This window comes from Rhea americana, unplaced genomic scaffold (assembly GCF_003343005.1).
Source record: "Rhea americana isolate MKP2758 unplaced genomic scaffold, rheAme1 scaffold_122, whole genome shotgun sequence".
NCBI classification, from domain to species: domain Eukaryota; kingdom Metazoa; phylum Chordata; class Aves; order Rheiformes; family Rheidae; genus Rhea; species Rhea americana.
Genome location: NW_028185284.1, coordinates 1,370,974 through 1,385,919, shown reverse-complemented (window position 1 = coordinate 1,385,919; position 14,946 = coordinate 1,370,974). Strand labels below are relative to the sequence as shown.

The following is a 14,946-nucleotide window of genomic DNA, read 5'->3' as shown; positions in this document are numbered from 1 at the left end:
TCACATGTTTGGTAGAGATAGAAGAGAATCAATGCTTAGAAAACAAAAATGTTTTTTTTTTTTTTTTTTTTTTTTAATTAAGGGACCTGCTTACAAAGAAGGAGGAATTGCGAGTGACAGTGACAGTCCAACAATCTGCAATCTGCCTGGCTTCCTCCGAGCTGCTTCTGTCCTGTCCAAATTCCTATGCAGCTATAGCTTTCCTTTTAACTATTTTTACTGTTGTTTTCAGTTTTGCATATGAATGTACTAACCAATGCAACATATGGACATAATTTTTCCCACCAACTCAGTCACTGTCACTAGAGCCTACTCATCCCTAAAGTTATTCACTTTATCTAGTCTAGATTGTTACCACATTTTGTTGTCCTTGTTCACATTTTGTTGATGACTTGCTACTCATGCACCTCCTTTCATATGACTCCACTACATAAGAGTCTTTTCTAAAATTGTGTTAGTGAGTCTTGGCCATGGCCTTCATTGCTAGTACTTTTGCTTTTGTTTCGTCCCTATTCTTGTCATGTAACTTGTGCTTGACTGCAACTGCTTGGCTACCTTTTATTCTGAAAAGTAAGATTTTTTTTCTCATGGATTCTCATGATTCTCAGTTCTTACTCCCTAGTCACTGTAGTTACCCACTTGTTTTGGCTTTGTGTTGACAGTGTCTACATGTTATTCTGCTCTGCTGTAGTGCACTCACCACCTCATAAGCAGATCCTTGGTTGTGGGGACTCACAGCCTGTCATTCAAGGAGGACAACAGTGTTCTGACATTTCTGCAGAGTGGGTTAGGACTGAAGAATCTCCTGATTTCATACATTATGCACTCTCACACCATTCCAGTTTTGCCATATCACTGGATGTCTCACAGGTTTGTCTCAAGCTTATTTCATCATAAGTTGTGATATGTAGAGTTTATTGTATCAGCTCTTCAGTTTGCAATGATCACCATGTACTTTATTTACAAAAGCATTCTACCTTTGAGAGTGCCCATCTCCCTTCTCATCAGCTAATGGGGTATAATCTCCTGTGATACTTGCTGCTTACAACCCGACCACTCCTGATTCTACTTCAGCTCTTTCTTTCTTCGAAGGTTTCCCAGACTAAGAGAATCTTTGATGCAGAGCCCTGCAGTACGTGGTCCTTTCTGTTCACCAGTTTATGTAACTCCAAATGATAGCATCTCGTCTTTGGTTTTCTATTGACAGCCTGAATTTCACCATTAACATTAGAGTATTTTTATTATGTAGCRTCACATTTCTCCAGACTAATACTGCTATTTATACATATTGCCTGTTTTATACTGCCAAAAGTTTAACAAGACAGCTAGAATCAAATTGGTTGTTGATTTGATGGCATTGTCAAGAGCACAACAGTTGAATGACTGGTAGGCTTCTTCTGCAGTGTCTGAAAAATCTTTGGATCCTTTAGAGTCACAGAGCAGGTAACTACTTCTTTTGAAAGCTTGTTATCCTCAGATATTACAGTCTCTGAAATTTGTTCCTTGAAAGGGTGGTTGCAGCATGGAGATTCAGTTTAACAGACGAGTGCAAGAAACAGAAAAGCTTAGTTGTAGTAGCTCAGAGCCCCATGAAGGTTTGTTTAAAGTGTCCTTTCCTCTAAAAGATGAGTGAAAGTGCTTTTAAGAAATTTCTGTTCCATTAACTGCCTGCAGAAAATTAGATTATGAATCTCACTCATAACTGCTGCCTTTGACCTGAATCTCTTCACAAAACCAGAACAGTGCCTGTAGTCAATGATGTGGGCCAATGCACCACTTCACTGAGTTTCACCAGAAGTGCCTCTGCTCTTCAACTATACTTGTTTATTACTAGGAATCTGCATCAATTTTAGATCAATAGTTATGGGCTCTTCTCTTATAGCAATCGAATTTCAACATGTGCTACTATTGAAAGTATTTCTCCATGTTAATTTCTTAAAACAATAAAAGTGATTTACTAGAACTTCTGAACGTGAAAGATGACTCACAAGAGCCATATATGAAGAACTGAAATAACAGGCTGATTTCCTCAATGCTTTACCAGGTCTTTTCAAGCAGTTAGCTTTCAAGTTTTTGTTTAAAAAACAAACAAAGTATGAGACATAAGGCTCCAGAGAATGTTGCAAAAAAAAAACCCTGACTGCATTTATATTAGTTTTCCACTGTTTGAGTACTGGAGCATAACTTCTCTATTTTTGCAGTAGCTTCTGATTCTACACACTAACTTAATAATAAAGAAAGCAGCACATAGTTCTTCCTCTGTGACTGTACCCAAGTTCTGCCTTTGTTAACTCACTCTGCAAGAGACAAATCCTCACCAGCCCTGCAGACCTGGGCAATGCCGGGCCATGGGGCTGGAGACCGCATCTGTGCGGTGCTCAGTTCCACAAGAGGCCTCCTGGCATTTTATTTTAGGAAAAAAAACATTCTTCCTATACTAGTTTTATTCTATCACAAACAGTAAGGACAACTGGGCGGTACAGAAATCCAGCAAAAAGAGTAGTAATAAATTTTGTACCAGTAAAAGCCCTCTGGGGACCTTGATATATTCTTCAGCTTTTAGTCTGTGCTAAGTTCTCATTTTATTTGGACTAGCTAGCTTAAAATAAACATGGAAATGTTTACCTGGTTTGCAGTCACACTGCTTCATTTGGCTTTACAGATAYATGCAAAGGCAGGACAAGCCCTGCTTCAAGAGTTAGTTAAGAATTTTCCTAAGTAGGAATCCTTTCTGAAGGCAAGTGACTTGTGCAGTCCTGATGGTGATTATTGCGTGGATGTCATCTTCACCACGTGGGACTAAGAAATCCCAGACAAACTTTTGCCTTTCATATTTATACCAGTTTCCTGAAGAAAACCAAGTATTCTCTTTAAAAAAAAAAAGGTTGTCAGGACAAGATTTTACTGTTTTCATTGCAACTGTAGGGCAATTCATATTCTGTAAAGCTGGATCCCCCTAAGAAGTTTTCAGGGCATCTTTTGAATTTGCTATTTAGAGCGGTTATGTAAACCACCTCTCTAGCTATTGAATAACAAAAAGCATTTAATGTCATTCAAATTCACACAAAGGTTTTTAAATGCAAAACTGTCATCAATCAGATACAATCTTCTGCATAAAGTGTCATGTTTTTTTCCAATATTTCTTTAACAATGGAAAACATTACGGCAGCTATTTTACATCTTACATTTTCATAGGACATAAGACTAATAACTGCTTTCTACTCCAATGACTTTTCAAAATAACTCTGACCTTGTAACCTTACCCTTACAAAAACTCAAAAACCTACAATGTTAGGGTTAGAAAATTCATATGCTAATAATTTAATCAATTTATTATACACTAGGAACACCAGCTGCTCTTTTACAGAAAACCAAGACTAATTATTTACATCATTTTGTTTCACTGTCTTAAACTACTGAAAGTGATAATTGCAGTTAAAAGTGATTTTTTGAAACATTATTGTGAAAAAATATGGATTTATATAAGAGAAAAGTCTAAATACTACGAGATGAACCCAGTCCTCAGCTCCTGTAATCAGACAGAAGATCTCAGCTGCATATCAAGCTGAAGGAAAGAGATAGTTTCTACAGRGCCATGATCCACCTGGGGAGGAGTTGTTCCTTACTTCATCCCCAAAATTCTCCCTCCACAAAACAGGGATAGAGAAGTATCTGCAGCATCTTATTTCTTTTATCTCATCCTTCTTCTTACTCCACCCCATTCATCCCAACTTCCATGTAGTYCCTGGTATATCCAAAAGATTATGATCTGAGGCAAGAACTTCTGGCACCCACCCGTTGAAACTATTTTAAGTAGAGACTTGTCTTATGAAATGGAAAACCATTACATCTCAGAAACTGARTGCAGCGGACTTCTGCCAGGTTCTTTGGCTCTGAGAAACTGCTGAACAGTAAGTGGTGTCAAGAACACTTAATACCCCCTGAGTAAAGSAGCAGTAAAAAATGCTTTAGGTACAATTGGGTGAACATGCGAAGTGCAGAGAAGAAGTCTTAAACATCCTTCTCTTCTGTAGCTACAAGGAATAGTTTCCAGCAAAATCCAGAACAGCAAAAAGCAGCTTACTTTCTGATAATGGGTTCTGAAGCCTTTGGTAATAATACCAATTTTCAATCAGTTTAGGTAAGGGAGGTTAACTATGAAGTAGTAAAAATAGTTGAGAAATCCTGCATTTCATAAAAATTAAGTTTATCAAGGGRGTGGGGTTTGGGGGTTTGCATAGCACAGGACATCTTTCAAAAGCATCTTCTCTACTCGTGAAGTTTGGGGCATAATTTGTTCCTCATATTTATCGCTACATAAAAACATGAAACATGGTTTCTGCTGGCTGAAGAACAATTGGATTGTAACTTCTTAGGATTGCTAGAGAGAAAACAATTCTAGGGAACAATCTTTCTGCTTAAGATGCGYATAGTCCGATAATGTCGCAGTGCTTTGTGAACAGAACTGTTCAGYAAAACTCTAATCAGTTTTGTGGGTTTTTCTGAATTTTCCTACTCAAAYCTGAGTGTTCCTTAAACATGATTCAATTATCAAAACATTGCCCTGAAAAAAAGCAAAAAGAAAAAGAAAGGAAAAAAGAAAAGAAAAAGGATTCCAGTAGAATCAGACATACCAGGTGCTTTTACAAACATGTCTGTTTGGCCCCATGCTGGCTTACCCCTCWTCTCAACAACCTGCCTGACAGACTACAGGGAACCTGAGTTCAGATAAGTCACTTTAATTACATCAGAACCTGGCTCCCCCGAGCTGGYTGGCTCCATGATCCTGGAGCAGCCAGCCAAGCTGACCGCCTTAGAGTTTGCGGCACCGAGAGCTGTCTGATCTTTGGAGGTTTGGAACAGTCCAATGTGTGGATTATTTCCAACGCTGAGATTCAGAAAGCATTTCCCTTTACAGAAAATGTCAACATTTTTACTTTCTCTGTGATAAGAAAAGAAAAAGCAAATTCTGAAYGATCAAAATTCTTCACTAAGCATTTGTTCTTTCTCCTACTTAGAGGGAAAGGCAAAACCCTGAATGATCAAAAACCTTCATTAAACTGAACTAGTTTTTGCCACAGTGGTTAATGACTTATCTTTACTGAACATCTGCATTGTGAGAATTGGATTTTCTATTGAGAAGCAAGATCAGAGAAGATTAAGTGGCTCTGTTAAAACCAGAGAGGAAACTTGGCTCTATCTGGGACCCAAGCTGTAGGCTAACACTCAAACCTCTGGACCACCCTACCACCTCAGCCCACACTGCAACAATTTATGCTCTCTTTAGTTCGCATGATTGTCACCATGTGCCAAAATGCTTTTTTCTTCTCATGTTRCCCTTTTTGAGAGCCAGCTTAGACTTAAAAGGTGCATCAGAAAACCTACAGGGAACACAAAAACCTGAAAATTGTTTGAATATGCCCTCCTGTGTCACAGGTCTGAAACAGATACATAATCTGTTAAGACCTGTTCTTGAATGCTTTCTTTCTTGAGCTAAAAATACTAGCTGTATGTGCAAAGTTTTACACATAAATTTCAAAGTAGTTTGGCTGTGCATTTTTTTGACATTTCTGAGTTCAAAGCTTGGACAGTGCACAGCTCTGGTTAATATCTGTCAAACTGGTAAAATCCCACACTTTTCAACTTGCTCATATGAGCTTTCCTTTAAATACCAAAATTTATCTAGGCTGTTTCCTCACACAGGAAAGGAAGTTTGTGGGACAGCTGTCTTCACAGTCATCAACATAAACACATCAGATACCAATGACAGGTATATTATCAAAAAATTAAAAAAAAGAAATCATGTCAGATTTTTTTGGAGTACCAGAAATTAAAAAAAAATGCTAAAAAAATTCTTCATGAGGAAATCTTCTGAGGGGCTTGAATTTGAATTTAATGCTTATAATCTGGAATCTGACTCAACTGTATTTAAAACTGCTGATTTTAATTTCACCAAACTGTGTCTTTCAGAGCTACAGCAGCTCTCTCGCTAGGTCACAAGGCCAGACAGATCCTTTGGGGTAAGGAAAATAGCTTTATGACCTGACCTTTTACACCTCTAAGGTATTGACAGCTCTACGGTTGACATCTCTACAGTCATTCTCTGGACTTCGTAGTGTTATTAATAACACATACGGGAAAGTAGATCGCAGTGCTGGGCACGTGTTAGAGTCTGCAAAACTGAACGATATGGAATCAAATYAAGAAGAAGTGGAGGCTTGGGTGAGACTAATCATAGAGACAAAGTCAAGATAGTTTAGAGGGGACAGACATTTAAACACAACGTGTTATGTATAAGGTGGAGCAAACTTCAGAGTTAAACATGTTGCTAAGTTTACAAGCAGACAYGGCAGCAGCATTTCATATTCTGAAGAATGAGAATGACTCTTTCCTTAATAATCATTCTTTATTCACRAAAAAGTACACACTTCAGTCTCAGAGCCATCTTATGGAAGACCAGCAATTCCAAAGCCACATTTAAGAGTCCTGCACAATCCCAGTATTTTGATGAAGAGTGCAAAAATCCAATTTTACAAAGCCAGCTGCAGATACTGTCCTCGGTGCTGTGCTATACGACAGGGATGCTCTAGCTAGCGCCACCATGAAGAAGCAAGCACAGACTTTGTGTTTTATCTACCTAGTTTGTAAATATATCGTGCTATTTGTCATGATTGCAAGAGCAATAATACTGTTGTAAGACACTGGGAACATACACTTTCTTTTTCTTCCTGATGACTTATCAATGAACTCCTTCCTTCCCCAAGTGTGGGAATCATCATAAAGCTTAAACTCTAGCTGATGTATATCACAGCAGGTTTATACCTCAAGTTGATACACATAAGTTAACTGAAACATGCTGATTTCCATAACTTTAGGATACCATTCTACAGAGACACAGATCTGAACTGCCAATAATTTTTTTATGAAAAGGAGAGCTGTCAATTAATTGGTAGTGAATTTTCAATTTCCATTGTGGCAATTTTCCTACCCAAGGAAGATTTATGAAATGTCTTTTTTTTAATAACAAAATTGGGAAAAAAAAAACAATCTTATTAGTTTGTTAGTTGCATAGTATCTTCTAAAAGCTACAGATACATGAAAGCGATGCACATGAGGAAGAAAAAAGATTCAATACTGAGGAATAATTTCACAGCGTAACTTTGTAACGAGTCCCTTGAGGAAATATCTGTTCCTTTTTTTTCCCCCTCTGCAAAGCTAGGTAATTGATTCCTAACTGCTGCATTAATGCTCCCTATTCCTGTCAGAGTCCCTTTGGAAATATGTTGAAGTATCCAGGCTTCTCTCCTGATGCAATGCTGGAGTCTGGGATTCTCTGACATGCATCACATTTCAGGCAGTGGGCCACAGTGGAAGCTMCAGTGCCAAAGGGCTGATAAATATTAATATAGAAGAATAAAATACACYAAATTATATTAGAATCTAGAGTAAACCAGGAAACTGTTGTCTTTTATGACAAAAATGATTTAGAAAAATCTTACTCTTCTAGGCACTGTTACATTCCATCAAAAAAAAAARWRTATTTGTTTTAGCATGGTTTACAGACTTCTTATACTAGCTTGCAAAAGTTTAAATGATCACAGGCAAGTGTTAAAACAAATATATAAATTAGTCTGACTCTCTCTGACCTTGCTATCTCTTTTGCTTTATATGCATACACACACACACYGTAACAGTAATGCTGTAATAATTAATGTAATAAAAATAAGAAGAAAGAAGCAGAAAAGATTTGGCCTAGCTCTTCAACTATATTCCATTGACTGCTGCAGAGTTGGATATGAAAATCAGTCTGTCCGACTGGCCGTCAGAACCAGTGATATCAGACAACCTCTCTTCTGTGAACACAGTGTAACATGGAAAAGATGATGTGATCCAGTTTTCACCTGTGGTCTCTTATTAAYCTTAATTTAGGGCTGCGTTGTGGGATATTGAGCCGCCTGTACAACTTTCTGATGGTTTTCAGCTTTCCTTATCAGGGAAAGATCTCTTATCACAGGAAAAAGTGTCTATATGAAATACRTATGTTCGTGTTCTGGCTTAAATTAGATAAGAAAAGGTACAAATAAAATTTGCACTTTTGAGTTCTTATGAAAGTCAAATTTTTTTGAAATAAAAGTACTACAACTACAGAAGGAAATATTCTCTGGTCTTCAAAACTAAATTAAAAAGACTATTTCTTGATTTGAACACATGCTCCCTGAAAGAGCACTCGTTACTAATTATTTTTTCATCATTGATTTGAAGCTTACCTTTAACTTGCTAACCTGATGACCTTAAAAATGAATTAGCCTTGGCAACCATGCATCCAGACCACATAATTTACTGCAAATTTATCCTCCTCCAGTATGGGTTATCATCTCAATCACCACAATTACAGACACCATGGCTGTATCATGCACACTCCAGACTTTATTACATACTGAGTGGCAGGCTTTTTGTTCAAAATGCCCTTTATGTGAGTAGCTTCATGTGAAATTGCAAGGTTAAAAATAAGAAAAACTTCCTTTGAATTTAACACATTAGATCACAATAGCGGAAGAATAYGGGCAATGGAGGTGGTCTCCCTGCTTTTTGTTACAATGACACTTCTCGATAGAAGATGCTGTTTTAAGCGGATTATGACTTCAGTGCTGCTTGGTCTGAAATTCTGCATATTGGCTATCTACCTCAGGCAGGATTTTTTTATCTTTGTGGAAAACATAAGCTGATATAAGTTAGCTATTTCTGAGAATGTAACAAGGACAAAACCAATATTCTGCTACATCAGAAGATTTTGATGACTTCTTTGGAAATCTGTAGTATATCTATATTTTGGAGCAGAAAAAAATGACTATGGGAGAAAAGGAAAACAGGAGACTTCTTATTTCTTCAGGGAGGGAAGGAAACAAAGCAAACAGAGTCCATCTGAAATGAACGTTTGATCCATTCATGTAATTCATTTGACAGAAAGAAGTCCCAGGTTCAGGACTTTATGAGAGAGAAATCTCTTTCATAATTTGCTCTGAAGACTTGGATGTTTTTTCCTTGTCCTTACCAGAGCATTCCTGCATCATATTAAGGAAAACTTTGTAAATCCAACTTCTCACTGCCAGACATCGGGTCTGTTTCTTCACCGTTGGACAGTGCAGTGAGGCAATGCAACGTGAGATATAAAGTCTAAGCACAATAAAGGAAAAACAAAGTACTGATTCATGCTGCTCATGAATGAGCAGTGCCCTTTTTGCATCACTGAATGTATCAGAGTTCCATGTGAAAAAGGCAATGTGATGATGTATACATGCAAATTTTGTCACACACACAAATAATTCTGCTGTTTCTTAACTCCTYTAGTTTTCACTAATGTAGAGATCTGTTACCCGCAAAGAACTATTTAACAGAGCACAAAATAACCTGCAGAAAATAACCTCTGCTACATTATCTCGAGGCAGAGTTTAGTTATACTGAAAGCATACAAAATATGGATATCCTATCAAAAGAAAGAAAGAAAGGCAGGCAGTGATATCATACCTGAGGTCACAGAGAAACTTCTCACATAGACATTTAATTACATATTTATATATAGTACTTAACTTTTTTTTGGGGGGGGGGGGGAAGCATCCGGTATTCACAGTTGCTGGAGACAAGACATTTGACTAAATGAATCATTAGTCTGATCATTTCCCCATAGTTCTATGAGGACTGAGGTTTCTATAGCATCTAAGCCTGTCAAGCGCATATGGAGACGGCTGAAATAGAGTGAGGGATTAGATCACTGCYGATTCTCACAAACAATGAGAAAATGCTGCGTGTAAATAGAGATGCTAAAAGCAGTCCCCATTCTATAAAGAGCCTATAGGAAAGATTAATGTAAAATCTTGAGTTAGTACTTTTGCCTTTCTCTCTAATGACATCAATAAACATCTTCAGTATTGATTTTGCTTCTTATTAATACAGCCTAATATAAATGTAGCCATTAAACTAGATAAATGCAAAGGTCAGTGCACTTGCAGACAAAAGCATTTAAACCAGAATTACTACTGCTTGACCATGACTAGTAAGCCTGGCTAAACAGAATTTCATGTAGACTGACTTCCTAATCCAARGCTTTAAAAGCAGGATGAACCCTGATCTCTACTTAGTATCTTACTCAAAAGAAACTTCCTCTGGCCTTTCACTTGAGTCAGTACCAGTCAAGATCCCTTTTTTCTTTCCAGTGTCAGCACAGTCCCACCCAAAATTGTGCCTCTACAACCAAAAGGACATTTCATTCTAAAACAGAAGAGTAAAGTACTTTTTACAAATGCTTGTAGATGAGGTGTTCTTATTTTTCTGAAGATTTCAGAGTTTGCTTCAAACACCTCTGTGCAACACACACTTCAGAACTTCAGAAATTACCCCAGCAACGACAAAGAAGACTTCCAGACTTATTTATTCAGATTGAGTCAGGCTTTGCCAATGAAACTAAATTTTGTGAAGATAGGACTGTTTTACCATGTAACAAAAAGATATTCAAGCCATATATACCTTAATATCAAAAATAAACTGAAAATGTATACACAGAAATAAAAACACGATAGTTCTATTTAAATGAAGAAACAGTACCTTTCTCTTATCGTATAAGGCATGATTATCCAGTATCATCTTCTTCTCGTGATTGGCATACCTCCGCAAATCACGTCCAAATTGCTGTAAAAGGTGTAACAAATATGAGTAATTCTGACAAACCAAAATGGTTATCACTCACGTAAGAGTTCCAACACCACCTGACAAAGGAATATGTGAACAACTTACCTCTTTCAAAGGCTATAGGCTGAACATACGGATAATCCGAAAGGGCAAGGTTTTGATAGGCAATAGTCCATCACTTATAGCAAGCATGAGAATAGTTAGCACTTACAAGAGAAAGTAAGCCTGAAGTATATATGGCCTGTTACAGGCACCCACRATGTGTAGGTGAATCATCTCAGAGAGCAACAGCTGAGCAAAGCAGAGGAAGATGAAGTCCTTGCCCACTTAACCAAAAGGCCTCCCAAAGGCAGGCATCCACTYACAGATTTGAGAGGAGAGGTCAGCCTTTAAGTAGCCAAAATCTTCCAGGACAAAAAGGACATTAAAATCTGCAGTACTTATTCCAAGGTCAAAGTAAATACATTTTATTATCTAAAAACGGGAAACTGAAGTAACCCATCAGCACAGCAGGAGAACACATCAATTGCAGCATTCTGCCTTGTCTAAAACATCCTGCTTCTAATTAACCTGAGTAGAATAGAGCACTAATGCACCTGTGCTGCTTCTAGCACATCAAAAAGCTCATTCAAAGTGAGCTCAGATAATTTTAAGGAGCGCTCTGTTATACCATGTAATCATTCTCTAAAAAAAAAAATTAACATGAGAGGGGAAGCATGTAGAATAGATTAAAAAAYAATTATCTGGAAAAAATATTAATCATCTTAGTTCTGAGTTTATGTTTAGACARAACTTTTTATTCTGGAAATATTATTGCCCACAAAAATTTTATATTGTACCCTAAAAATAGGAATTACCCACAAACAATAATATCTAATACCGAAGTATCGATCTTTAAAAATTTTCTTTACCTATTAGAGTACCTATCAAAACATTTTATTTTACTTCAAAGTTAATGAATAAACATAATATTCAAGTAAAATAAAACTGAAACGAAATATTTTCATTAACGCAAAAAGAAAAATTTCAAATTCTGTTCTCAGTTTCCTATGAAGCAAACTGAATTACAATCCATAGCATTTCTTCATGAAATGTTTAATTTCCCATAAGAGCCATGTGATAATTCTTTCACSCTTCCAAAACACCCCTTTACTCAATACCATTTAAGTTGTGTGTTAACACCAGGATGATGCAAAAAAACAATGTGGTAGACTGAAAATCTAGCTTATAACTCTATGCAGCTAAACACAAAGCTTCAAGGAAAACAAACTCATTTAGATACAATCCAGAAATGTCACTGATGAGTTCATCAACTCTAAGCTCTSATGTTGGGTGATGACAGTACAAAATGTGACATGTGGAGAGAAGGAACATTTTTAAAAGTTCCATGAACTCTTGAACAGTCCTGCAAGAGCAAAAACAGGCTAGCAGTGCTAAGGAAAAATAGACTCTTGTGGTTACTTACCCTGGAGCCTGTCCAGCCTAACAGAGCATATGCATATTGCTCAAACGGGCTTATGACCAGATCCACACGGATTGCCTTCCAGTCTTTGACTTCTGCCATATCAAATTCCTGTGATGCGTTGTAACTCCTGTTGTCTACTCTTGGCTGATACAACTTTAAAATTGCAAAACACTTCTGGAAATTATCCATGGCATCAACTTTTCTGCTTGGTAGCTGATCTTTTACAAATGTTGATTCAATTATATCACAATACAGAAGTAAGCCCTAAAGAGAAAACATTGCTCACATTGAATGACTGGACTGGTTTTATTGTAATTTCAGAGTTTCTAGACAGTGGTCTTAAACATCTATGTAAAATACAGATTCAGCAAATACAGAATTGCACAGGAGGGCAAAATCTGGTCTCAGTTCAGACGTGAAACAGCTGCAGCTTTTGGAAAAATATCAGCAGATCCTGAGAGGGAAATCTGCAGTAATAGTCATCTGAGAGTAGCAATGCCCTGCTCTGTACTCAGAGGACAATATCTGCAGTTCTTCTCCGCTATCTTTCCCTTCAAGCCTTTTGTTGTGAATGTCAACAGCCTATAGAAATTTCTGAGTAGGATTGATTCTTTCCCATATGGCAGACATCTAGAAAAATAGATTAGTCCACAGCATAGTCTTGCCGACAGCTTCCAAGTGGAGCGTGCAGACAGTGTCTGCTGCATGAGATTTCCTTGTGACAAGCCCTGGACTCCCCAGAGCRCTGGAATGGCTTTGCCCACGCTTTCTGTTTGAAGTGAGCACACCAAAAAGCTGTTGAAATGCAAGCCAGATTTTATTATTTTTTTTAGAGATTTTATTTTCTTTTTATAATAAGAAAACTCATAGTGAAACAAAATAGAATTAGTGGAAGATTGTAATTTAATTCCTTAATACTGCAGTGTAGGAAGGTCAGGGTGGAAAGGGACAATGCCTTCCGCCAGCCTTGCTCCATATCCAGCAATCTTTCAATGGTTCCTGGAGCTGCAATAAGCTCTGCACTATCCTGTCTAGGTCCCTAGCCAAAAGACCTTTCTGTCATTCCTCAGGCCTGTCTGTATGCCTATACTTCACACTTCTAAGCAATTTCCAAGGCTASTGGCTTTCTGGGCATCTCAGATTTGCCTTTTTTCCCCCAAAGCTTCTTACACTCGAGCACGTTCAGTTGCCTTCAGGTAAAGCACAGTTTCCCCCCAGCTGCCAGAAGACTTCTCCCCCCGCGAAGCACAGCGACGACAAGGGCAAGGCAAGGAGCAGCCTCCTTCCGCCTGCTGCGCAGCAYGGCCTTGTTAAAGGACAAAACATCACATACTCAGTAAACAAAGAAATAAAGCAGATACTCTCCACCACACTACCTCCTTCAGCCATCCTTGGGCTTTCAGAATAGAAACAGAACTTGATATATASTAATATAAGGATGCTCGGTATCGCTGAAGCCATCTGTAGCAGGAGGGCTCAGCTGGCAAAAAGACTGCACGTTCTGAGAGCGGCTCCACATGATGGAAATTCTCAGGTGCTAAGTCCTGGTACTCTCGGCCTTACTTTAGCTTTTATAAATTCATAAAATATAGGAGACYGCTGTGACTGGCTCCTCGGAGCTCCTGATTAAACAGAAAGTAGAGATCTCTGAGATTTGGCTTTGCAAAATGAATTTAACTTTGTTATAAAAACTAGCAACAACTGTGCATTAACCACCTCCTTCACAGGCTATCAAGTGCTTAATTTTTATTACTGGAAGGAAAACTACACCTTATTACTAAGCTGAACTTACTAATTTCATCCTCCAGCTAGAAGAGCTTCTTAGTTTTGCCTTAATCTACAAGAGTGGCAAGCAGATGTCAGRTGTCTTTTCATATCTTCTTTTACATTTCTTTAAACCTACACATCCAAGTCAGACCTCTTCTGAACAGAGGGGGGCAACTACCTGATTTTTGGAAGGTTGTCTCCCCACTAAGCACCAAATTTGGAAATATGTTTTTGTGATTTTTTCTTTTACATAGTGAAAGTGTGCTAATTTTATGTGATACTGTATCATATACTTCAGAGAATGCTTTAGAGCAAATAAAATTACTTTTTTYACTCAGAGGTATAATTCTGACAAAAAGGTGTAACAGGAATATTTAACAAGATACGATTTCCATGAAGTCACACTGATAAGTGTTACTACATTTTTAGCATCCAGCMTTTTTTTGATGATAGTTCCAAATTAACCATCCCATTATTTTACTGGGCATCCGTCACAAGTTGTTTTATGGGTCGCTGGGCCAGCCCTACTAATGATAAAGAACTGATACTCCTTCACTTCTATAGACTTTTTCTTGATTTTGATTATTTATTTTAAACTAATAYAAGAAAACTCCTTACTTAGCTCTTTCTCTTGGGTTACTTGTTTCTAGGTCTGCTGATTTGGAAATGCATAATTTTAGCAGATGCTCTATCACATTCATCTTTAAAATAGATAGTACTTTTTTTATTGATTTCACCCCAACATCACAAGGGGTTGGTGCTTACTATTTCCAAATATAGAGASGAAATAGCTATTGAAAGTTAATGTGTAACTGTTTATAATTTCACTTCTACTGATGAAACCATGCCTTCAGGTTATTTTTCTTGCCTTTAATGCTAAAAATGCTCTTAATCACATTGGTCATTGACTATTAATTGATGAACTGAAGCACCAACATTCTTCCCATTCTCTGTAAATATCTTTTAGATGCTTCGTCAGTGCTTTCRCATCTTTTTTTACTTCTTCCTTTTTGACATTTGGGGCATTACAT

At 37.5% G+C, this 14,946-nt stretch overlaps 1 protein-coding gene across 1 annotated transcript in view; it reads right to left on the bottom strand.

The window, feature by feature from the left end:
* DNTT (DNA nucleotidylexotransferase) overlaps positions 1-14,946 on the bottom strand; it is a 90,236-nt gene that overhangs the window by 11,991 nt on the left and 63,299 nt on the right. The window contains exons 9-10 of the mRNA XM_085325443.1: positions 12,149-12,412; positions 10,600-10,683 (exon numbers count right to left, since the gene is read on the bottom strand). Coding sequence (XP_085181569.1) covers positions 10,600-10,683; positions 12,149-12,412 — 348 coding nt within the window. The remainder of the gene's footprint in view (positions 1-10,599; positions 10,684-12,148; positions 12,413-14,946) is intronic.